This window comes from Amphiura filiformis, chromosome 20 (genome assembly GCF_039555335.1).
Source record: "Amphiura filiformis chromosome 20, Afil_fr2py, whole genome shotgun sequence".
Taxonomy (NCBI): domain Eukaryota; kingdom Metazoa; phylum Echinodermata; class Ophiuroidea; order Amphilepidida; family Amphiuridae; genus Amphiura; species Amphiura filiformis.
The window spans coordinates 58,820,978-58,847,434 of record NC_092647.1 but is presented as its reverse complement, the minus strand read 5'-3'; the positions used below and the strand labels follow the sequence as shown (position 1 = coordinate 58,847,434).

Here is a 26,457-nt window from a genome sequence, read left to right as displayed (position 1 = left end):
TGGTATTAACCCAGCAAAGACAAAACGTTTTCGACATCATTCGCAAAAAGGATATAAAAGGTTGTCAGAAAACGTTAAAATGTCGGGTTATATAAAGGGTATATTAAGAGTATAAAACGTTTTCATAACCTTAAAAACATTTTGATAATCTACTGCTCAGCAAACAAAAATGTTTTACAGAAAACGTTTAAATGTCGGGTTATATAATGGGTATAAAAACGTTTTAATAACATTCCAAAAACATTCCTGAAAACTTGATACAAAACATTCTAAAGAGAATGTTATTTTGGTGTTGAAAACATATTTTGCGAAAAATGTTTGCCCAAAATATTTTTAATCACGTTTTAAAAACGTTTTCATGACCTTTATATAACCCGACATTTAAATGTTATTAAAAGGTTTTGAAAAAAAATCATTTTAAGGACATTTCTGTGTTTGCTGGGTTCAAATATTTTAACATAATGTTATTTAAGTATTGACACAATATTTGGCTAAAATGTTTGCAAAAATATTTTACAATAACATTTTTGAAAACATTTAAAAATATTGTTGTAGTGTGTTTTCATACAAAACGTTTTAAAACGTTATCATGATCTTTATATAACCCGACAATTTAATGTTATTAAAACGTTTTTACCTAAACCAAAAGCCAAAATATAACTTATTTAAAACGTTTTTAAAACGTTTTTGTGTTTGCTGGGAAGTAATCCTGCCCTAAATTAAGTTTCAATTTCAAATGTCATCATAAACCCCCTCCTCCTCTTTTACACTCTGTCAAAAACAAAAACAAAAAAACCTTTTGTGGTCACGAATATTCAAGAAACTATTATGATAAATATTATTATATACACAATGAAAATGACTTTATGCCATACAGGGAATTAATTGGGTAATGACTATATGATCCATTCGAAGTGCCATTTTTTGCAGCTTGAATATTATTTTCTAAGTATGTCTTACAAGTGCTGTCCCATGCTATAATACCGTAATTAACATAAAGTATTAGTGTACAATATAATGAATATTATATAGAATATGATCAGATATGAAATGTTTAATTTTGTTAACATCTCCTATACCCTTAGACACATTTTTTCATGGTTATCAGCATGACCTTTCCATGTCAGGATCTGGTCAATTCATTATTTCAAGCAATTTTGCATTTTTAATGCTTATTATCAAATACAATGTTGACATTATCATCACGCAAATACACGTTTTACGACTTGTACCGCCGCATATAATTTGAATTTGTCTTGCTTGCTGGCTTCGTAAGCCTCGGCCATTGATACTCCATCGGTAACATTGAAATACGTTGATGTGTCAATTATACAACATAGATCCCGGGGGGGGGGGGCACTTCAATTTGAAATGGATATAGGTGTAGGGCTGGCGCTTTCGCACTAAGGGGCATTCGGTGAGAGCAACATGTAAAAAATATGGGGTCATTGGGTGAGAGTATGATTTTTGGCATTCGGCATTGTTCGGTGAGAGCAAAATGTAAAGAAAATGGGGTCATTGGGTGAGAACATGACCTTTTTTTAAATGGAATCTTTGGGTGAGAACCAAAACAGCGCCTCAAAAACCTCGAAAATCGAATTTCTAGTTCTAAATGGCTTCAAATTTCTTTATTTTTTCAAAATAAGTAACAAAATCAGTGATAAATGAAAGTTGCTGTTCAAATTGAACTTGTAAGGGTCTTTGGGTGACAGATCAAATGGAAAAATAGGGGTCTTCGGGTGACAGAGCGCGGAGCGAGCATGTGTTCGTAAAAAATATGGGGTCTTTGGGTGACAGCGATGCTGAAAAAGGGGGTCTTAACAGCCCTACATACGCGTCACCTCCAAAGTTGGAGTGCCCCCCCCGGGCATAGATCGCGTGCTCAAACTTCCGAATTCTGTGCTGCAAGAACATCTTGACAATTTACCACATGCAATTAACCCCAAATAGCCTAAGTGTGCTACGATGAAAGTATCTTTCATGAAGAAGCCCATTAACATTAATGAGTCTTCCCGAGGCAATGCCCATCATAGAATGTGAGGAATTCCAACAAACTGACCATCCCTAGATGCAGGTAGAAACCCGGGGGGCACTTCAATTTGAAATGGATATAGGTGTAGGGCTGGCACTTTCGCACTAAGGGGCATTCGGTGAGAGCAAAATGTAAAAATATGGGGTCATTGGGTGAGAGCATGATTTTTGGCATTCGGTGAGAGCAAAATGTAAAAATTATGGGGTCATTGGGTGAGAACATGACCTTTTTTTAAATGGAATCTTTGGGTGAGAGCCGAAACAGCGCCACATAAACCTCGAAAATTGAATTTCTAGTTATAAATGGCTTCAAATTTCTTTGTTTTTTGAAAATAAGCGACAAAATCAGTGGTAAATGAAAGTTGCTGTTAAAATTGAACTTGTAAGGGTCTTTGGGTGACAGATCAAATGAAAAAATAGGGGGTCTTTGGGTGACAGTTCATGTGTTCGTAAAAAAATATGGGGTCTTTGGGTGACAGCGACGCTGAAAAAGGGGGTCTTAACAGCCCTACATACGCGTCACCTCCAAAGTTGGAGTGCCCCCCCCCCGGGGGTAGAAAGAGCCATGCATTCTTGTATATGACTGATTTGTGGAACAAAAGGGTGTTCAAGTCTTCCCGAGGCAATTCAGTCTTGAGACACTTGCTTGCCTGGTAATAAAGAGTGTTTTTAAATTGATTTGATCGATAAACATGTTCTATTATGACCAGACTGGCAACCTTGATTTTTCTTTCCTGAAGCTGCCGTTGGCGGCGTAAGAAGCTAGTCGAAAATACAAACTTACGACTATGTCTTTGAAATCCCATGCAAGAACTGTAACAAGACCTACATCATTGGCGAAACGTCACGCGTTTTTTGGCACACATCTCGAAGAACATCAAGAGAAGCGGAGAAAGCTTACTCAGTCACAGAGAAAAAATCGCTCAAAGAAATAAAGAAATCGGCAATTACTGACAGACCACATTGCCCAAGACAACCATATCACAGGCTAAGAGGACGCTAATATCAGATCAAGTGAGACCAACAAGAACAAAAGACAGGTTTAGAGAGGCAGTTTGGATCAGGCGACGAGGACAATAGAGATGAAAGGAACTATTTCTTACCGAATTTGAGCTAATTAGGCCAGCTTCTAGCGCCGCCAACGTCAGCAACTTCAGGAACTGAAGGAGAAGCAATATTGCCGGTCTGATGAAGTGCTGCGTATCAGCATGAAACTGTAACAAGGTATGTCACAAAAATGGATTTGATAGTGTGTATTCACATCAAACAGCTTTATAATAATGTTAAATTTCATACTCGATGTTTGTAACTACCGTCCAATGAGTGTTCTAAATTGTGTTTCAAAGATCTGGTTTTCGGTCAGAATTTTCAACAGAGACTTGCCTTCTATACTTAACGACTTTGTCAAATACCAACTTTCTCAAGGAAATTATTTTGGAATGATGTTACTGGATGTCTAGAAAGCATTCGATAGTGTCAACCATAGTAAACTCAACCCAGAAAGTATAGAAACGATTATAGATGGTCAGATATATCGGGAACTGAAATATATAGCAAAAACTTATTTAATGTATATAAAGTGCAGCTTTCTCCTGCGCATTTTGATACCTCTTTTGTTGCCCTACGATATCAGCCCAGGCGAATAATTGGAACCCAGCCAAAGAAGTCTGTTGGACTGTTAATTTGGTCCAGGAATGTTGTTCCATGTCAGTGCATTTTGCTGTTGTGTCAGTTGGACAACTGTTTGGTTACTGACCAGTGTTTAGAGTAGAGTATTGAAGTAATCCTGTGTGCAATTTGTGTTCATTTGTATGGAGAGGATTTTAAGATATGACCTTGTGAAAAATTATAAGTTTCTTTTTGAGGCCAGTTTACTTTAAAATATTGTAGTGGACATAGTGCCCGACATAGTGTAGGCACGTATATTAAGGCCGTGCCAATTTTTATTAAAGGCGTGTGTTGTAAATGTGACAGCGCCACCAAAGCCCTGAGTAAAAAGATTAAAATATGTTTCACCGCTAGAGGGGAAAAAGTGCACCTGGCGATCCGCTGTCGATCTGATACTGGATTATTGCATGCACATGTAATTACCCATAATAAAAACACTTTCTCCTTTATCAAAACAAGACGTTTAAAGCTGAAAAATAATGTAAATTGTTGAAATAAAAACTTTTTTATTAAATACAAATTAATATCCAAGATTTATTTTCAAATTACGGAATGAAACGGTCACTATAAATTTAAAAAATAAAGGCCAAACATGTCTGTTTATGTAGTTGCATGAATATATTTTAATCTTGGCTTGGTTTTAAGTGTAGGGATCTGAGGAGTCAGTCGCTAGGGTGTGTACTGGGGGTGTGTGGGTGTATCACAGCGTCGCCATATAACATGAAATTGCTCGAGGACATTCATTTGGAAATTGATGATACCCATATATTACGTTCTGACACAATTAAAAACTAGTCTAGGTCTCAGTCGGTTTGTACTGCCTCGTCACTAAACAAACTGTCGGGCGACAACCTTTAAGTATGCCCTTTCTGGGCCTTTCTGATTGGCCCGAACCGAACACGGATTTTTTTCGTATTTCATTAGCAAGTAAGCGCTGTGGTTTTTCTGGCATGACGTAATATGAAAAGGTTTGGCTACAAAACGATTGCAAAGTTTCCACCTCGATACACATGAGCACACAATTTCGTCCAAGCAGCAGTAGCTTGTAGAGAACACAGTCTGTGTTTACTCTACACGGTTGAGTGCATAGGATCATAAGAGCTGTGTGAGCTTCTAGCTGGCGACTAGTGGAAAATAGGTATCTGTGATTGGTTTTTGTCAAAACCCCAAGTGTTGCCTTCATCCAATCAGAATTTTGTTTAATTCGAACGAAAGCTAACACTTTCCGCTAAAAACACCTTTTTTTTCATTAAGTCAATAGATGACGCAATTCAATGTTTATAGCAAGGCGAATGAGGTAAATCTGCTGAAAACGACATATTCACGCACAATTTTTGACCAAAATGTAGGTTTTAAAAGTCGATTGTTATTTCGAGGCTGTCGCCACACTGTTTGTTTAGTGGTAGTAAGAGTATGAGCGGCGCTAGCCACGAGTATTCTTTACAGTGGAATGTTTACGGTGCCTTGGATCATTTTAACTTTGGCAAGAATTGACTGTGTAAGTGTTTTGACCACAAGTGGTTACTATCTCACATCTGTTCTCTTTTCTCACCGCCCCGTATAGTTTCCTCTCAATGTAGAGCGTAAGAGAGATAGTGACAAATTGAAATAGTCAATGCAGCAATTAATATTACCTTCTGTTTTACTATAACTGATGTACTCGAAGTATATAATGTATAATGTCCTCGGTGCAAATGCATTCTTCAAGATAATCTTACTTGTCATGGACTTATTGCATTTAGCTCGAGAGCTTGAATTGACCAATGCATTGCACTCAGTTCATTATCCAAGATCATATTGTTGGAAAGCTCAACACACTTTCATTAAGAGAAATACAATGGAAGTTGGAACGAAAGAGGGTTAGAAACACTATTGTAAGGTAAAAAAAGTGTAAGGATCACAAACATAGAAATACAGACACGACGTTAAAATGTGTTAACACTGAGTTTGGTCAGCATTTATGTTCTAATTATTTTGTGCTGGCTAGGGCAAACTATAGATGGCTTTTACGATACGTTCAACAGTTACTTAATCCTAAAAGAAAATAAAGCAATAATAATTGCTCATGTATGACCAAGTTTTTTTAGTCCGACAAACACTGTGTTTTGGACCAAAATGGGTAACATTGCACAATTTTACGCGCTTCGGGCACACTGGCCTATCAAATACTCTCACGCAAATGTCACAGTAAAACACAAATTATGCCCGTCCTTTATATCCGAAATTTTAATGCTTCCGCCGCGCCGCCACTGTAAAATGCAATTGTCAACTCTACTGATGTTCTTTACAAATTGCTGTATATTATATCCAAGGTTCATTTTGACTTCATGTTCCTGCAGATATAGAAACAGAAACAAAAAGAGATAGATATAATATAAACATTATCAAGATCAAGATCAAACAAAAACACTACATGTGAAAACGATACCATCTTGGGGAAAGAATGGAATTAACACGTCTTTCACATTACATGGCATTGTGTGAATGAATAGGATGAAAGAAAAACCAAACAAGTTCTTGTTTCAATAGGCTAAGGTTCGTGATCATTTTAGTAGTACTTCGTTTCCTTCTTCTTTATCTTCACTTCTCTTAGGCCAACATGGCTATAAAAGCTTTGTAGCCTGGTTTGAGCATCTTGTTTTAGTCCCGGGTTTTAGTCTGATCCCATGCACCAGGACCCATGTGTCTGCACACGGAGAGACCGTTTTAAACAAATAAACAAACATTCTTGATTAAGTTCATCAGGACTGTAATATTCCATTAATTCAGCATTTTCTTTTAAACACTTACTGTATGGGACGTTTCAAGAGCTAAGGTCTGCTCTTTTCATCAGCCAGATGATGCACTGATCTGCTTGGGTTGCCAGTTGACTTCTCTATGAACACTGGAGTTGATGGCACATTCAAATTCAAATTAAGCCACCTTTCTGATGTATTGATTTCTGGTGATGACAGTGTTACTTCAATCAATACCAACAATGAAAAGAGCAGACCTTAGCTCTTGAAACGTCCCATACAGTAAGTGTTTCAATTGGACTTGTATAGAAGAAAATGCTGAATTAAAACAAACAAACAAACAAGCGAACGAACAAACAAACCTTTGACGTTGCCACACTACTTTGCTATTAGCATTATCTCTTTCTTCCATGCTATTAGTATACACAGCATTGCTACCAGAGACATCCTTTGATATAGCTTCCTTCTGTGTGTTATCTGGAAGACTAACAGATATTGACTACGAAGTTACGACCACAATTGACCTAGTCTCACTTTATATCTAACCTAGTAAGGGTGGACAGGGAGGACGAAGTCCAGGAGCCCCAAGGATCCCAACGGTTCTGGGACCTTAATCGAAAGTGAAAATGAATAAGGGCTAATAACAGAAATGTAAAAAGGGCCCGCACTGCTCCTTATCCACACGGGCAGCCCCCCCCGGCTCTTGCTTCGTCCATGTATCTAACACAACGACGATAACGGTGCTTGAAGATAAAACTATAGACTGTAACAATACAAATTATACAATTGCAATATTTTACTTTTTTGAAGATAAAAGATATCATGACATTAACAATGTTATATGCAGTGGAATCAGTAACATCTTGTCCAACAGAATAACTTCACTTGGTTTCTTTACCTAGCTCGGGGTCTCAAACGCTATGCTCAATAAATTAACTATATTGGACCAGTTTTGACATTTTGGCGCATATCAAGCTTGCATCGCCTAAAACTAATTTCCATGATTAGCAAATCAATGGCATTTTTTCAGGGCCATGGCGTAAATGCAGTTACTGTATACTATTTATTATACTGTAGTTTTCCTCTATGTATCGAGCAATTTACCCGATTATTGCTAATGCAATTGCTAATCATGGACCCTTTATTTCTACATAAATCTATATCTGAACGCCAAGTTCCCGGAACCACCGCTAGGTGGCAGCACACGACGAAAGCTTTGATGGAACACGTACCTGAATTACTTTCGTATGCTCAGACCAGGTGATGATCTGAGATGCCCCAGATATATATGATGTATCCACTGACAATTTTGACATTGTATCGCATGGAATGCCTTAGAATGGTTTCAAAAGGGTTGGAAACGCTGATAAATATACGAAACAGCATAGATCTGGGCCAAAAAGTGCAGTTTAATCGACATATCTAATAGACCAGTGACTCCTGCGTGACGTCACGGGTCTATGATGTACAGGTAGCCGGATATAGCCCCCTTCATCTGGCCACCAACGGCATCTATCTCCAGTTCCGAAAAACTCTGGATGATTTACAACGTTGGGCCTGCCTATATTGATTTATATGACATAGACCTACATATATTCTTGTTTCCTACCTTGATTTATTGTTACTCGATCCGGACGATTCCACGTTAATAGCGACTTGTCCAGTGGATGCAGTTCCATGTATTTCTGGACTAACATTTTGTGATCTATCCATATAGGTGTGCGTTATTGTATCCAGTCTGGACGTTGATTCTGGAACTCCTGTCGATTCAGCGTAAGCGACTGGTTCGCTGGATGTAATTAGTATATTTCCAAGATCAGATGTGTTTTCTATTCTATCCATGTATGTGTGAGTTATTGGACTCAGTGGGTAATTGTGAGTTATTGGATTCGTCGAGGTAATTCCAGTCGTTGAATCATGAACAACTCGGGGATGTTCATCTTGAATGATATCATAGATCGGTCCAGTGGAAGTTTCTGTGATGTTTTCACGCAGTCTCCTGAAAACATGGCGGTAAATAGTAACAATAGCAACACTACCATGGTACCACCACCACCACCACCACCACCCCCACCACCACCCACCCACCACCACCACCACCACCACCAACAACAACAACAACAACAACAACAACAACAACAACAATAATAACAATAATAATAATAACAACAATAATAATAATGTTATTATTTTTGCCTCAAATCGGAGTAAATTGAAAATTTTGATCCATGTACAACCGAAAACGTGTCATTTAGCCTAGAAATGAGGTGACTCAGTAACGATAGGTCGCAGATAGCATAAACTATAGTTACAATTTTTTAATCCTTGTCATCGGGCGAGTAATTTGATATATCTTTCAACAAGATTGAAGCAGTTTCAATTTTTTTACCCCTGTGTGTGACCTTTCGTGACCTCTAGCTAAAAACGTACCCTACAATTTGAGCCCACTACCCCTAGCAGTGATCCAGAGAGTCTATCCTAATACCTCATGGTATCAAAGATTGGTTGACATGGGTGTTGTACTCAACCATTTTTTAAACTCCTTGCTGCTATACTATTTGCTTCTCATATCAAAATCGCTGGAGCAATGAAACTCAGAATTGGTAAACATATTGTTCCACTGGTAGGCCTTAATCTCTGACATTTTACTGTCATGATCCCACACTTGCTGTTAGAATTCCAAAAGCCCGCCAGTCTAGAAGTTCCTGTTTCTATTAGAATCAGTTTGCTTACCGTTTCCTTGAAAATAACCAAAATCCAATAATAGCTGACCCAGCTCCTACTGTAGTACACACTACGGCGACGATTAAGACAACAGATATCGTTAGATTTCCTTTGTTATCCATAACTGAAAACAGACACATTTTATGAAATATGAAAATAAAAAACGTTGAAAAGACATTCGAAGGTCAAGTTTACCTGTAGTTTGGAATGTCGAAACAATAGCGCTGTCATATTTGAATTCACCGTGATCTAGGAAATGATCTGCATATTATTCTGCATGTGAATTTATGAATGTAGTGATGTTAAGTGAATAGTAAAAGAAACATCGTTGCGAGTGTCAACATTGCCTAATGATGGGTAGAAGTGACGGCATAATTTGTGTAACCATTTTTGATACCTTTATTTATTTTGTTTTGTGTGTGTGTGATTTGTTGTTGATTGTCTTAATTTTTAATAATTAATAAATATTGAAAGATAAAAAACACCATTGCCTAATGATTCACAAAATTGCCATGGAATTACACAGTTGGAACTGAACATTATCATCATCCGGAACATTGAGTGTAACAGAACTTTGTAATCAACAGCAATCAACAACATGAAGAAGATTGTCGGGAATACCATAACTAAATAATCATTGTAATGCAAAGATTGTAATTTGTTTATGTGCAAAGATCATTATTTTTAAAACTCAAACAAACAGTGTGTATTGTTGTGTATTTTGAGGTGAATTCGGGTAGCAGGTAATTTTGGCCTTGAATCTTTCCGACTCTAAGATCTTATTAAAATATACTCAATATCCAAATGTAAGACACTCCTCTATATTTGCAACAAAATATTATGCGATTTTTAGAGAAATATTGTGATATTGATACTTCATTATGACTTGACATTTAGTATGGAATATTTTTTCGTAAAGTTCCAAGGCTTGTCTGGAGTTAAGGTGTCAGCATAAACCGCACGGGCTAAATATTAATTGGGGTGTGTCAGGAGATGGCGTAAATTCATTGTTTGACAGAAAATGTGCTTTCCATTAGTTTACATAATGGCGCTCATAATGTAGTGAATTAGCCTAAAATGGCGGATTTAAGGAGACTGAATATGATTTTTGTCGGGGTAAAATTTCTGAATTTGAGCAACATTATTCTGATATTATCAAATTTATTGAGGTTTGAGGTGATATTTACTGAACCTAAATACCAATAGGTGTTCGTCAGAACTGAAATGCACTTGAAATCTACTAATTTTGAAAATGGGAGGAGCTTTAAAAATATGGCCCATGTTACGCACTCGGAAAGTTTGAATGGGCCCATGGGGCCAACTGTTATAAACTTTCTGTACACAAAGAAACAGCGTGTGTTCATTGGACAACCAAGAATCCGCGCAGTTGTTTTTTTGTACCTTAAGTTTATAACTTTTGACCTAAGGGGGCCATTCAAACTTTACGTACCACTTTTAAGAGCCATATTTTAAGCTCCTCACGTGTTCAAAAATATGTTACATTGCAAGTGTATTTCAGCTGTGAAGAATGCCAATTGCTGACGAAGTTTAGGAAATATCACCTCAAACCCCTATAAATTTGATAATAACAGAACAATATTGCAAGTCCAAAATTGTGTCCCTCACAAAACTCAAATTCTGCATCCATAAATCCGCCATTTTAGGCAAGTTCGTTACATTATGAGCACCATAATGCAAACTCATGGAAAGCACATTTTCTATCAAACAATTATTTTATACTATCTCCCGACACACCCCAATTAATATTTAGCCCATGCGGTTTATGCAGACCCCTTCCGGACCAGTCTTGGAATTTTGCGAAAAACTATTCCATCCTAAATGTCAAGTCTGTACTAGTCCCGCAGGTGTGAGAGAACCCACACAAGAACCCAATCAAGATTGATCCTCACACGCAGGAGGAAAATGAATTGACAGATCAACAATCTTAGGATTTACCTTTGATATTGGTATCCATGGTATTGGTATGGAGATTTGAAGCAGTAGTGCTGTCATATCTGAATTCACAGTTGTCGCCGTAGTATTTGAAAGACGAGCAGGTGCATGAGCCATCGACAGGATCACACTTTGCTTCTGAATCAGCTGTGTTGCAATCACAGGTTCCTCTACAGTTGACTCCGTACGTTCCTTGACAAACATCGGTACAGTTAGCACCTTGCCTTCCAGGGGCACATTCACATTTCCCCGTCACTGCACTATTGGAAAGGCTAGCATAGAGCGACGCATGTGCAGAACAAGTACATATTTGGGTACAATTTTCACCAAACCGGCCCAAATCACAAGCTATAAGAATATAAAAACAACACATATAAGTGGACTGAAAAACTACTTCACAACTTCTCCATAGCGTAAAGTGCGAGAGCATGTCAAAAACATATTCAAACCCAAGGAGCATGAATGAGAAGGTAGCAGTCATTCAAGGCATCGAGGAGCATGAATGAGAAGGTAGCAGTCATTCAAGGCATCGAGGAGCATGAATGAGAAGGTAGCAGGCATTCAAGGCATCGAGGAGCATGAATGAGAAGGTAGCAGTCATTCACAGCATAGAGGAGCATGAATGAGAAGGTGGTAGTCGTTCAAGGCATCGAGGAGCATAAATGAGAAGATGGCAGTCAGTCATTCAAGGCATCGAGGAGCATGAATGAGAAGGTGGTAGTCATTCAAGGCATCGAGGTGCATAAATGAGAAGGTGGTAGTCATTCAAGGCATCGAGGCCGGGCATCGAGGAGCATGAATGAGAAGATGGTAGTCATTCAAGGCATCGAGGAGCATGAATGAGAAGGTGGTAGTCATTCAAGGCATCGAGGAGCATGAATGAGAAGGTGATAGTCATTCAAGGCATCGAGGTGCATAAATGAGAAGATGGCAGTCATTCATTCAAGGCATCGAGCATGAAATATGAGACGGTGGTAGTCATTCAAGGCATCGAGGAGCATGAATGAGAAGGTGGTAGTCATTCAAGGCATCGAGGCCGGGCATCGAGGAGCATGAAATATGAGAAGGTGGTAGTCATTCAAGGCATCGACGAGCATGAATGAGAAGGTGGCAGTCATTCAAGGCATCGAGGAGCATGAATGAGAAGGTGGCAGTCATTCAAGTCATCGAGGAGCATGAATGAGAAGGTGGCAGTCATTCATTCAAGGCATCGAGCATGAAATATGAGAAGGTGGTAGTCATTCAAGGCATCGAGGAGCATAAATGAGAAGATGGCAGTCATTCAAGGCATCGAGGAGCATAAATGAGAAGATGGCAGTCAGTCATTCAAGGCATCGAGGAGCATGAATGAGAAGGTGGTAGTCATTCAAGGCATCGAGGAGCATAAATGAGAAGATGGCAGTCAGTCATTCAAGGCATCGAGGAGCATGAATGAGAAGGTGGTAGTCATTCAAGGCATCGAGGAGCATAAATAAATGAGAAGATGGCAGTCAGTCATTCAAGGCATCGAGGAGCATGAATGAGAAGGTGGTAGTCATTCAAGGCATCGAGGAGCATAAATGAGAAGATGGCAGTCAGTCATTCAAGGCATCGAGGAGCATGAATGAGAAGGTGGTAGTCATTCAAGGCATCGAGGAGCATAAATGAGAAGGTGGCAGTCAGTCATTCAAGGCATCGAGGAGCATGAATGAGAAGGTGGTAGTCATTCAAGGCATCGAGGAGCATGAATGAGAAGATGGCAGTCATTCAAAGCATAGAGGAGCTAGACTGGACATGTAATAACAATGAGATCAAGGCAATAACCTACCTTTTGAACAACTTGTGTCCGTCTGTGAAAAGCCTGGACAACAGTATACTTCGTCTAGTTGTGATACATATCTGATCCTGTAAGAAAAAAAACCATTGTCAACATTTGCTCCTCATTGCTATTGTCTTAACCGTACAAAAACATTATAATCTTATATCAGAATGTTTGCGATAATTGATAATTCCTTTATTGAATAATCTCACGGCATTTTCTTCAGTTCTTTGCAAGATAAAATCAAGCAAGTATTATCAACTTACTTGTATACTACGCATGATCCCGCAGGACAAGAAACAACCTCTCTCACCGTAGTTGAAAAGTTGCCATATATGCTGAAGAAAAAGATAAAAAACGAACCGTCCAATATGATTAATAAGCACTGGGCTTAAGCATTTTTTTTTCTGAACCATTTTCTGAAATGGTATCAGCCTATTAATAGTCTTTCAGATTTTACTTGCTTCCTTATTTACTTACTTACAACATTTTGGTCTTAAATGAACATATCTCGAAATGCCAAGAAGGTACGACCCCCCTCGAGTGGCGTCACATGAACATGATGAAAGAGAAAAAGTAAAGATTATAATAAAAAATAAATACCTACCCGGGATGACACTCGATAAAGACCCGGGTCAATATTTATATGGGTCCTTTTTATATCTCGAAATGCCAAGAAGGTATGACCCTCGAGGGGTGAGAAATGAAAGATAAAAAAGTAAAAAATATAATACACTTATTTTCTAAACAGGGGTAAAACTCCTCATAAGACCAGGTCTTTATTTATATTATTTATATTTTAGGTCCTTTTCATAATGTATGACCCCTCGATAAATAAAGAATACAATAAAAGTATTTTGCTCACCAACACTCATAAGACTCGAGTCAATATTCATATTTTGGGTCTTTTATTGCATTAAATATTTCAAAAACAAAACAAAAGTGTGACTCCCGGTTGTGTGTCACATAAACAGGAAAAAATCTGAAAACGTGTGATAGTGGTACTTTACAATATACTGCCAAAGCCCATGGTGCGGTAACCGACCTAGTCTGTAGATCACTTTTGAGGATTTCCCTCGTGGAAAAGGGAATGGGCTTTCAAAATACCATTAGACATGTTATAATTGGGAATCCCCCTTTAATCAAAAATAGATTAACAAAAATGGGGAATGCCACTATTAACAAAATAAAGGAGAATTGGACTTTAATGGAAAAAACGGGGAATGCCACTTTAATTAAAAACAATTAACCGGAGAATTCCCCTTTAATACAGATAGTGGACCAAATTCGAACACAATAAGTAGCTAAGGGTCCCAATTTTAACACAGAGGGCCCTTAGTGAAAAAATTTAAACATTATTTTTGGAAATAGAAATCAGGGCAAATTAAATCATATCTACTTTGTTTTGGACAAAGTGGGCTAGTTATTGACAAATGATATTTCAGGTTAATTAGTCAAATGACTGATTGTTATGTCACCTCACCTGGACCACTTACCCTGGGGTACATTGGTGATCCCCATCATGAAGTTGAGCCTTCTAAGATTCTATAAAATTCATATTATTTGGCACAATTTCCCCAAAAGTGTCTGGACAAACCGACGGTATATGCCGCACATCGAAAATACATTTCCTATTGCTAGGAAGAAACAGTCGCTATATTTATCACTGTGTTTTTCATGTAATACATGACTGTATGTAGGCCTATGTGAAGATTTACTTACATTCTCGGTCCACAGACGTTTTCTCCTCCAAATTTGTCAAGCTCTGAAAATCCAGGAGTTATTTTTATGAATAGAAAAATTAATGAAATTGTTACAATCAAATTCTGGCTCAAAATCCCGAACAAAGTGTTACATTTTATAGCACCCATTTCAGGATGAAACCTATGTGTACAGAAACTATACATTTACGATGCTGATCGTAGCGGAAATACTGGAAGTATAATAGTGCCCTGTCAAAACACCAACGCACAATCAAAAGTGTGGCTGTGAAGTTGTGTACTAACGTAAATTGTTTGCTTAAAGGAACAGTCCAGCAATCACAACTTTATGCCTTATACGGTATGTCAGAAAAATAATTATCAAGCACGAATCACGTGGTTTTATTTAAAACAAACTCATATTGACATTAAAATCGAATAAAAACAACCGTCTTTCACCACGCGATAGTAAAATTCTCCGGGCACCGAAATTGCCTGTGGCAATGACGACCCAGTAACACAATGAAAGAAGACGATAATTAAATTGAGAACAAATAACCAAGGCGTCAATTGCAACAGGTAATTTTGGCGCGTGTTGAGCATGTTGAGAGCCGGCTGTTTTTATTCGTTTTGATCAATTGATGGTCAATATGAGTTTATTTTAAACAAAACCCGGCAATTCGTGATTGATAATTGTTTTTCTAACATATAAGGCATAATGATTGCCGGAGTGTTGCTTTAAGTAACAACAAGGTGTGTGTATATTCAAAATCGAGGAAAACCTTGGCCCAAGTGGGACATGACCCTAGTGGGACATGGCCCACAAGTGGGACATGGCCCTAGTGGGACATGGACCTAGTGGGACATGGACCTAGTGGGACATGGCCTAAGTGGGACATGGCCCTAGTGGGATATGGACCTAGTGGGACATGGCCTAAGTGGACATGGCCCTAGTGGGAATGACCTAAGTGGGACATGGCCAAGTGGGACATGGACTAAGTAGGACATGGCCGAAGTGGGACATGGACTTAGTGAGATTGGACTAACTGGGTCTGGACAAAGTGGGATTTGGACCAAATGGGATTGGACTAAGTGGGATTGGACCAAATGGGATTGGACCAAGTGGGAATTGCCCGACATTTTCCCATTATGCACTGCGCATATTGGCCTCTCCCCAGCAACCGCTGGAGGCGCATAGTATTCTTAATCGACCGAAATGAATTACTATTTTCCCACGTCGAATACTACCGCTCAATAAGTTTTGATACAATAATGTTTTTGTTTGTTTGGTGATATGTTAAATACAACATCGGGCTAATACAATTTTGAGTCATTTTGAGGACACTTTACTCTTTGCCGTCCCCATTTTATCCCTGAAAATTTGCAAGCTCTTTTACAGAGCTGTTCATATCTCTGGTTATGCTTCCAAATAGCGAAAGCACGGCAGCGTCGACACAGGCTTCAACTGGGTTTGTGCCCAGCAAACCATAAACGGCAGCATTAGCAGGGGCAGGTGATTTAATTTAGGCAAAAATTGAAATTGCCGCAGTATCTTTCGCTGAAACTTCTCAACCTTGTCGATGTCAGCCTGCTTGCAGCATATGGCATCAAGACCGTACAATATTCTTGGTAAGGCATACATTGACCAGATGTGATGAGATATACGCGTATGTGGAGCAAGGCCATTCCTCCATGGAGCCCTGCACCAATTAATGCGTACATTATTCTTCTTAACAAATTGAACTCTGGCATGCAACATGAAGAGTGTTCGGCATATTCCTAGATGGGCTGTTTCCTCATTGTATGGTATACTTCACTGTCAATTTCCAGGTCAGCCTCCACATTCACATTGAAGGAGATTGCAGCACTCTTGGATGTATTGAATTTATATCTATGGTCATTAGCATAGTTGTTGACTAGGTCTAGTGCAACCTGTGCATCAGTACAGTGAGTGAATTGACAGGACCACCATGTCATCTGCGCATGTGGGAGCAGGAATGTTGACTGTGCCAATCTGATGACCCCTGTGATGTTTAGACAGTTGGTCGAGGAGCCTATTGGTGAACACTTTGTAGATAGAAGAAGATGATACGCCTCCCTGTCTAACACCTTGCTGAATCGTGAAGCTGTCAGAGATGAATCCGTTCCATTTGACCGAGGTCACTGGATTTGAAAGGCAGCCATAAGTCTCCGTCAGCCCCAGCTTCGTAAAGCTCGTCAAATAGAATCTCATGATCTATCACATCGAACGCTTTGCTTACATCATGGAAAGTTGTATAAAGCGGTTTCTTCAGATCAAGTGCTTGGTTGATGGATTCGGTTAACAACATTGCAGCATTCGAGGGTGATCAGCCTTATCAGGACACTCTGCAGAGGAAGCCTACCTCCTTGAATTCATAAGTACTACCAGTAATGAGCACAGGGTCATCATGGGAATTTATTCCGATGGTGCTGAAATAGTCAAAATGAAATTTAACAATGTACAGTTGCTGTAAATGGTGATGAAGTTCTTGATATTCAACAACATCGAAATGGTCCTTAGAGTTCAAGGATGGAATGAGCGTCCTTGAAAATCATCTAAGGTATAAAAGACTTGCTGACGTCACCACTAATGATAAACTATCTGGTACAGTGGCATTGGTAATGAATAAAACTCTCATGTTTTCAACATACATTAATTAACATTTGGGTATTGCAGGGTGTCTTCTAGACGGGTGTCCCAGAATCTTAATGCACACAATTGATAGCAGTTGACATAATCAGGTCCATACCTTCTATACACTTAGAATGAGGATTGAGACAAGTGTCATCTAAATCAAGTTAAAGGTGATAAGACATACATTAATCGCTGGAATTGTGATTCCATTCAGTGGACGCACCAGGATCTCCCACCCCTAACAAGATCATTACACGGTCACCATAGTGGAAGGTCTTCATCGCTGATTTCTGAAATTCAGGGAGAGTCTTGATGACAGTTCATTTGCGAAATGAAAGTACAATCATAGGCATATATCATACAATTGATAGCAAAATTGAGGCAAGCTATCAAGTGAAGAAGGTTGGAATGGGAATGCTTTTGGATTGTGTCCTTTACCCTGTTCTCAGTTTGTCAAGCTGTCATTCACGACAGAGAGGTCAGTTAACTAAAGCAACCATATTGTGGTCCAGGCACGGCCTCCAGTTAGTGCAACCTATTTAAAAAAATTTTAAAATCAGGTTTACTGGTGATCAATGCTGGTGAGCCTTCATTGAAGAATGGCTCATGCAGCAATCAAGAAAGATTGCGACAGGTGCATTAAGGTATACAATGACCATGTTCAAGATTGGGATAGAAAGAATTTGGCTAGTACTCTTTCAAGTACCTTGTTCTACGAACTTATTGATCGCACCTCTAATATCTGTTGATTTTACGATTGCGTTGGGATGAAGAGTTGGTCAAAGTCGCTTTGTTGCAGCGGTACTTTAATGTAGCATGCACTTGTTCGTAATCGGATACGTTTTTGCAGTTGGCATCTTTAGGTACGTTGACATGGATCTGGAGAAGATTATGGTGCTCCTTAGTAATCAGAAAGTAGTCAATTTGAGAGACATCAATACCATTCACATGGAAAAAGGTGTCCATAACAGGTACCTCAGTAGATACGTTATGATTACGGCAAAACTTTTTGAGTAGCTTATCTCTGGAACTAGGTGGCACTCTAGTCAGTGACACATTAAGATCTGCCATCAGCACAATAGCATGTGAGTCGCTATACTTGTTGGAGATCTCGTCTAGGATAGACTGGTATTCATCATGAGCATAGGATTTCCCTCTGCATGGAAGGTAGGCATTTACGAGACAGTAGGTCACAGTACTGGTGCTGAGTTCAATGCAAATCAGCCTGTTGCCACCGTCGGACAGTAATCTAGTATTGCCGTCCAGCTCAATCCTCCAAAACAAGACCACACCTCCATACCCACAGGTTTTTTGGAAGGAAGATAATGGGTTGTCATTGTCTACAGATTTCGCTGCCATCCTGAAATTTGCATCAAATTCAGGAAGCTTCTGCTGTTTGAAATTAAACAACCAATGTTCCAGTACAGCAAGGATGTCTGTTAATTTCACGATGTCTTGTACGGCGATGGTGTTGGCATTGATGTTTTTTACATTGAACGTGATGATCTGGATGTCCTTTACATTCTGCAGTGGTATTTGGTGTCATGGCGTTGCTTGAGAAGCTCTGCCCATTCCTAAAAAGGGCTTTTTGGGAACTTCGCCAGTTGCAGGAGAACATCCGGCTGTAGCTTGGCTAAGAGTTCTTCTTTGGTTCATACTGTCCATTCTTACATGTTTTCTAGCAGAGGCATGGTTTCTTGGTTATCTGTAAGCATGTTCCCTACTCTTAGTGTCTACACAGTTTCCGGCATCGATCCCTTTTCTATGCCAAGAAATGGTTCTGGTTCTTTCATCGGACAGGAATCTTGGTTGATTCGTTCTAATATTCTCACTATATATATAAATTCATACTTCTTCGTGTTGTTTCTGTTCATTGGTTCAGTATCTTTGTTGACTTTAGTAGTATTCATTGCAGTAATCGTAGGGTGTTTATTCTGATTAGTGTTGTGACTGTTGTCATGAGCAGGCTGAGAGGAGTTTGGGATATGATTTTGCTGTTTTTCCAACGCTGGATGACTAGGCGACTTGTAACTTCGTATCTCGCCATTGTGAGGCATATTAGTTCTAAAGTTAAAGTTAGCATCTAGGTATGCAGTTTACTGGTCTGGGCATTGTAATTTGCAAGTCGTCATTATTGGAGATTTGATACTTGCTGTTGCTTCCTTGTAAATTCATCATCTTGTTGATCAGGTGGATAGGCTAGGAGATTGGTGATATTGTTGCTGTTGTTCTGTAACTATTCTTATACGGCATTTGCTAGAAGTTGTAGTTCTTCATGGGTGTGTAGTTTGTGATTGGTTGGTGAGGCTAATTGGTACGCATTCTGTCCGTTGACTGCATTGTTTACAACAAAACTTTGGCTTCTTTGAACAAGTTGAATGTTGATTTCAACTGTGAAATTTGATCATTTTGAACAATTCCAACTAAAAAACGGAAGGTGATTTACTCACGTTTTAGTGACGTTTCACCACTACACTAGTGGCTTCCCAGCAAACACAAAACGTTTTCGACATTATTCGCAAAATGTTAGAAAAGGCTGCCAGAAAACGTTTCGTCGGGTGCATCACATACTGGTCTATCTTGAATTTTTGACTTTTTTGAGAAAATTGGTATATAGTTCTTTTTTACGGAGCTCTTCAAATACAACAAATTACAGACCTCAATTTTTCCTAGATAATTAGTTATAAAATGTTTAATTTAAACTATCTATGATTTTTTCAAAATACGTATTTTCACATACTGATCTATCTCGAAAAAAACACGCATTTCTAGAAAATCGCAATTGAAAATCCTCGTATTAAGTTTACCTTTCTATAATGTAATTAGACTACGGATTTTCATGAAAGTGGTTTTAAATTAAAGCATATACTTAGCAGATTTATTTAAGTGGAATCTTTAATTATATTTATGTATGTAATATTGCTTAAAACTACACTTAAGTTGTAGTTCTGTATGTGAAATCGAATCGTTAATTTCCCGATATCGTATTGAAAGTGCATTACATACTGGTCTATCTCGAGATAGACCAGTATGTGATGCGTCTAAAGTCACATCATTGTCCGCGAAATCGAGATAGCCCCCAAGATAGACCAGTATGAAACGAATTTTAAATACGATATCGGGAAATTAACTATTTCACATACAGAACTACAACTTTAGTGTAGTTTTAAGCAATACTGCATACATAAATATAATTCAAAATTCCACATAAATAAATTTGTTAAGTATATGCTTTCATTTAAAACCACTTTCATTAAAATCCATAGTCTAATTAAATTATAGAAAGGTTAACTTAATACGAAGATTTTCAATTGCGATTTTCTCGAAATGCGTGTTTTTCGAGATAGACCAGTATGTGATGCGTCCGACGGTTTACATGTCGGGTGATATAAAGGGCATGTAAAGGGTGTAAAATGTTTTCATAACATTCAAAAACATTCGTTGACAAAATATTTGGCAAAAAATGTTTGCAAAAAATATTTTACAATAACATTTTGAAAACATTTTAAAAATATTGCTGTAGTGTGTTCTCATACAAAACGTTTTAAAACGTTTTCTTAACCTTTATATAACCCGACATTTGATGTTATTAAAACGTTTTTATCTAAACTAAAACCCAAATTATAACCTATTTAAAACGTTGTAAAAACGTTTTTGTGTTTGCTGGGTTCTTCAGACTGGCAACTCATCACATCTGACTGCTTGCTTTTATATGTAACAGGATGCACCGTAGAGGGCGTGATGAGTTGGTCAAAGATGTTGTCGAGTGCGTATAGGCCCCCTCGTCCTTGTTTAGAGTATCATGTTCTCTTCGGCGGATCCAAATGACTTCTGCTTCACGATCAATAACTTGTGAGTCCTCCCAATTGATGGAGTGATTTGAAGAGGCCACGTGATCAGTGATGGTAGATTTGTTAATGTCCGTGACAGATGATTTGCGATTTGCTCGAGTAAATGGTTTTGATTCAAATTTCTCCACCTCTTTCTGGTGCTCTTTGAGTCGGATACCAAAGGGGCGGCCCGTTTCACCAATGTAGGAACTGGGGAAGTCACTGCAGGGGATCTCATAAATGGCTTCCGCTTTTTGTTGAGGGAGAAGTTTATCCTTCGGATGAACGAGCATACTGCGGATGGTACGGTGTGGCTTCATGGCTATGAAAACCCGTGTTTTTTAAACACCCTGGAGACTCGCTCGGATACCCCTTCTCTATAGGGGACCACAACCATGCCTTTGGTTTTTTCACTGTCATCTTTTCGTTTTGAGGAAAGTTTTATCTTTGGAGTGGATCTGTCTTTTTTGACATTGTTGATTGACCAATCCGGGTACCCACACGTGGTCAACGCTTCGCGGATGTTACCCTCCTCTTTTTGTCTGTCCGCTTCCTCGGTTATTAACGCTTCACTCCTGTCTAACAGCGTTAACAACACCCAGCTTTTGATGTAAGGTGTGGTGGGAGGAGAACCGAAGATATTGGTCAGTGTGCGTTTTCTTTCGGTAGATGCAGAGTTTCACTGATCCATCCGGTTTTCTGGTGATTAGGGTGTCGAGGAAGGAAATCGAACCTTCTTGTTCTTGCTCGTAAGTGAACTTGACGCTGTTGGTAGGGTCGATGGAATTTAAGTGTTCAGTTAGGTTGTCTACTTCTCCTTTGCGTACTATTTCCAACACGTCATTTACATATCTTTTCCAAAGACGCGGGCGGAAATGATGTCACGGGATTAAGGATATTTACATCAGCCGTCCAGAACATTGCAAGAACTCTGCTAGTGTTATCTTCAAGAAGAAGAATGCTGGCTAAGTACTAATTAGTTAAAGAATGATTATTATTATTTGAATACTTTTGTATGTGCATTTGTTGTCATATATGGTACCAATCATACTTTGTTTTCAATTAAAGACTTAGATTGTGTTAGCTTAATCAAACAGTGTATTTGTGTTGTGCATTCGTGTGAGTCGGGTAAAAGGTGATTTTGGCCTTGAGTCCAGTACGACTTGTAACACCACTCCATGAATATGTTACACGCAAGGGGGTTGAGAGGACTACCCATCGCCATACCGAACCGTTGGCGGTAAATATCACCCGAGTAGCTAAAGTAGGCAACCGTGGCAAGACAAAATTTGGTAAGTTCAATGATGTCAATAATGGTGAGGAGTGTTCTGTTTTTGAGGTCTTTATCTTCGCTTAGTTTTTCACGAAGAACATGAAGAGTGAGATCGATCATGGGGGTACTGGTAAATAGCGCCAATGAATTGAGAATCTCATCTTTTGTAAGGACTATGTCTTTTAGATCTTCCGCAAGACTTTTCGAATTCAGAACGTGGTGCTCAGATTGGCCAACAATGGGGCTCAAAATATCAACCAGATAGAGCCTGTAAAGTCCACGATGGGTCGCAACGGGGTTCCATGTTTGTGAATCTTGGAGTTCCATAAATTACTGACTGTTGCCTATAAAAGCAAGCAGTCAGGTGTCAACAAATCTACTTGTTACTGCTTTTCTTTTGCAGTTTAGACACTTATGAAATGGTTATTTTAAGTTAACATTCTAATTATATCATAAAAGAATAAAACAAATTGTGTGTTTTTAGATTTTACTCTAAGTAAAGAGATAGGAAAACGAACGAACAGTTAGTACCTGGATTCAATATTTAATCGTTTTCCGTTCTAGGTAACACATTACGAATTTCTCTTATTCGTATTGGGCTATTTATTTCGCTTTTCTTGGTTGAAATGAAAACGATAAACGATTATAGTGGGCCTTGAATCGGTTAGTTCCCAACAAAACCAGCAATTCAACTCAAAGGAAATATAATAGATGACCCAATTCAGCACAGTTAGGCATACATAACAATCTCGATTTGCAAGATCACACCCAAAAAATGTATCACTCTTTACTTGGAAGACCTCAACAAGTGATCTAAACAATTTAACATAGTTACATATTATTGGCTTCGAATGTATTTTATAACTAACTTAAAACATCCTTGTTAGCATTACTTAAATACATATTGAGGCAAAACTTGTTCAATGCGAACATTAATTGAATTCAATGCAAAAATATGCTTACGGGAAGGGGTATGAACGTTTGGACAGTATTAATTGTGGGACATTAGAGCACATCAGACATATCGAATTGCATTCTGAATACGAATAATGGCCTTCTGATATCAAATAATTTTGATTTTTTGAAATTCGCAATGTAATACACATTTTATGGCAAATCATTAGAAATTGATATTTTTGATATTTAACAGTACTCGAAGTAAACTTTATTAATCTGATGATTTCTACGTAAAGTGTATGTAGGTGGGATGAAAAGCCGACGATCAATTGAAAATTTTGACCTTTCGTATTGAAGATATGCAATTTTTTTCCCAAAACACCAAAAAAAAATGTCTTTTTGGAAAAAAAATCCGTATCTTCAATATGAAAGGTCAAAATTTTCAACTGATCGTCGGCTTTTCCTCCCAGCTACATACACATTAAGACTATATCATTAAATTTATAAAATTTACTTTGAGGACTGTTATATCTCCAAAATGTGAAAAATATCAAATTTTAATAATTTGTCATAAAATTTGTATTATATCGTGAATTTCATAAAATGAAAATTATTTGATATCAGAAAAACATTCTTCGTATTCAGAATGCAATTCGATAGGTCTGATGTGCTCTCATGTCCCACAAAAAATGCTGTCGAAACGCTCAAAACGCTCATTCCAGTTCCCTTAAGTATATACGAATTAAAGGAAATCTGTACCATAAACTAATCAATGGCTATAGTTATATACCCCTAAATTAAACATACCAGACGGTCTATATGAATTTCGGAATATTCCTAACAAAGAAAAAGCACTTTTAATCCTTCGTTACTGCGATTCATGGAAGCCGCCATGATAGCTGCTTCTGCCACAAGCGATAGCGTAACCTTTCACACAGACCCACGGCGAGCGTATGTTGCTATGGCATTCGCGACCCCACAGCGAATTTTGGTTTTTAGTGCTGTTTTTACTTTTCGTTCTCAAATGACATTGTTGATCATAAATATTACTTAAAATGCATTTTTTTATGTTCTTCTGTAGTTTTATGGGTAAAAATTGTCGCGTTTTCTTTTGAACGAATGTTGAATCTGAACTTTGGTAGTATTCGCTTCATGTCACCAAAATTCACGAGGGACGAGGCTTGTGGCACGGATTTCGCTGGTTTCAAAATCGAGGTACCGTTACAGCTAATAAAAAATACATCGGGTATCAATATGGCCGCCATCATGGATTGCAAACTGACCGTTGATCGTCGTAAGGAATTAAGAATTTCTCCTTAATTTGGACGTATGTAAGCTTGGGACTTTTACTAATGACTATTTAAGAGCTCTTGAACATAATTTTTAGAAGTGGCTCTATACCTTAAAAAATAGATTTTTCTGATATTTTGTGCAATGATGCATGTTAGGGTGTTGACTACTTGTGTGACTAAAAAAAATTCAAAAATCGGCTCGTTGCCATGGAAACGGCCAAAACCCAGATTCTGTCATTTTGGGCCAAATTGGCAGTGAAATTAGTGAAAAAACATGTTATTTCAAGTGTTCGCTGTATCTAAGCCATATATTGCTGGTACATTACATTAAGTTCTTGTGAAAGGACATCTATTCATCTGATGATCAGCATATTTAGAGGTCAATAAGTTATTCTTAAGGGTACGTGCAGAGCCCATCTGTCAGGTGTATTTTCACTTTTTCATAAAATGTCATTTTAGCACCTAAAATATCATCATGAAAATCAACAACCCGGTGTTCCCAGGATGTTGTCCATTCTAGTGTGGGTAGCACAAGCTAGGTACTTAACATTTTAATAAAAATCAGCTTGGGCAAATGATACTTCTAAATACAGTGTTGCCAGAAAAACCGGTATTTTTGCAAATTGACATTTTGTCAAATTACGCCTTTTGTCACAATTTTGTGCATTTTGACAAATATTTTCCTTCAAGGTAAATCCAAACAACACTTGTTCGTCTTTGTAAATATCTAAACACTGAAAATTCAAAATTAGTGTTGCCAGAATTCTTGATAAAACACCCAATATTAGCATTTTAGTGATTTTGTGTTGATAGTTTGGTTAGGAAATGCTTATTTCTAATTTTCATACATCGAATGTACATAGTATAGATTGTTATATGAATGTTTAAACACCTGAGCACAAAGTAAGTGTTGCCAGAATTCTTGATAAAACACCCAAAATCATATATATATATATTTATATGTGCCATGATCCAACATCAAATTTTTTTACTATCATCAATATTAATAATAATATCAATGTAGGCCTATTAACATCATTATCAATACTAATCAAAACTATTAATATCGATATAAATAATAATCAAAAGTATTAACATCAATTTGGTTTACTATCATCAATAATATTAAAAATATCAAATATATTAACATCATTATCAACAATCATCAAAAATATTAACATTAACCCTAGAACTACTGAGCCATATTTTGTAACACGGACTACGAAGGGGGGTTGCAACCCCCTAATTTTCAATTATAAACGTCATATACCGTTATATTTGGAATCAATGTATAGCTATGGTTCTCCTCTACCCCAGTGATACCAATAAGTACAAACATTCCTCTCATATAATGTCGCTGTGACGTCATAATGTGAGGGCGCCCATGCAAATTTGGAAAATTTCAGCTATTTACAAAAGTATTGGCAAAATTGATTTTCGGCTAAAATTCTACAAAAATGCAATTTGACCGAATTTTCTCCTCAAACTAACAAGTAAAAAGTCAATAGCTTATAATAATTTTACATGAGCGAAATGAAAATAATTTATTTTACTGTAGAAACCATTGGTGGCCCTCACCAACACCCCCTCTATGGTCATCTTTGACAGCCGGTCCTACCCCCAGGTAATGTGCTGGTAAACATTTTTACACTAAAATGAGCGCATCTATGATGATTAGTTTAGGTCGGGGCGTAAATGCGCGCATTTTTTTATGACGGATAAGAAATCTTGGGGTGGTACTTCGTAGTTCTAGGGTTAATATCAAAAAATATTCACATCAATATATCAATAATATTTAAAAGTATTAATACAAAACTATCAATATCAATATCAATAATAATCAAAATATTAACATCAATATCAATAACAATCACAAATATTTATATCAATATCAATAATA

General features: G+C 37.9%; 2 protein-coding genes across 2 annotated transcripts in view; both read right to left on the bottom strand.

Moving 5' to 3' along the window:
• Nucleotides 1-14,806, bottom strand: part of LOC140142443 (uncharacterized) — a 35,349-nt gene extending 20,543 nt beyond the window's left edge. The window contains exons 1-2 of the mRNA XM_072164417.1: nucleotides 14,632-14,806; nucleotides 13,176-13,247 (exon numbers count right to left, since the gene is read on the bottom strand). Of these exons, the coding sequence (XP_072020518.1) occupies nucleotides 13,176-13,247; nucleotides 14,632-14,780 (221 nt within the window). The 5' untranslated portion in view covers nucleotides 14,781-14,806. The remainder of the gene's footprint in view (nucleotides 1-13,175; nucleotides 13,248-14,631) is intronic.
• LOC140142981 (uncharacterized) lies at nucleotides 6,014-13,126 on the bottom strand. The gene is made up of 7 exons (XM_072165007.1): nucleotides 13,122-13,126; nucleotides 12,919-12,995; nucleotides 11,115-11,459; nucleotides 9,168-9,282; nucleotides 8,044-8,433; nucleotides 6,797-6,919; nucleotides 6,014-6,032 (listed from the first exon to the last, which is right to left on the bottom strand). The coding sequence occupies exons 1-7, from the start codon at nucleotides 13,124-13,126 to the stop codon at nucleotides 6,014-6,016; spliced, it is 1,074 nt and encodes a 357-aa protein (XP_072021108.1).
• Nucleotides 14,807-26,457: the final 11,651 nt, after the last annotated feature.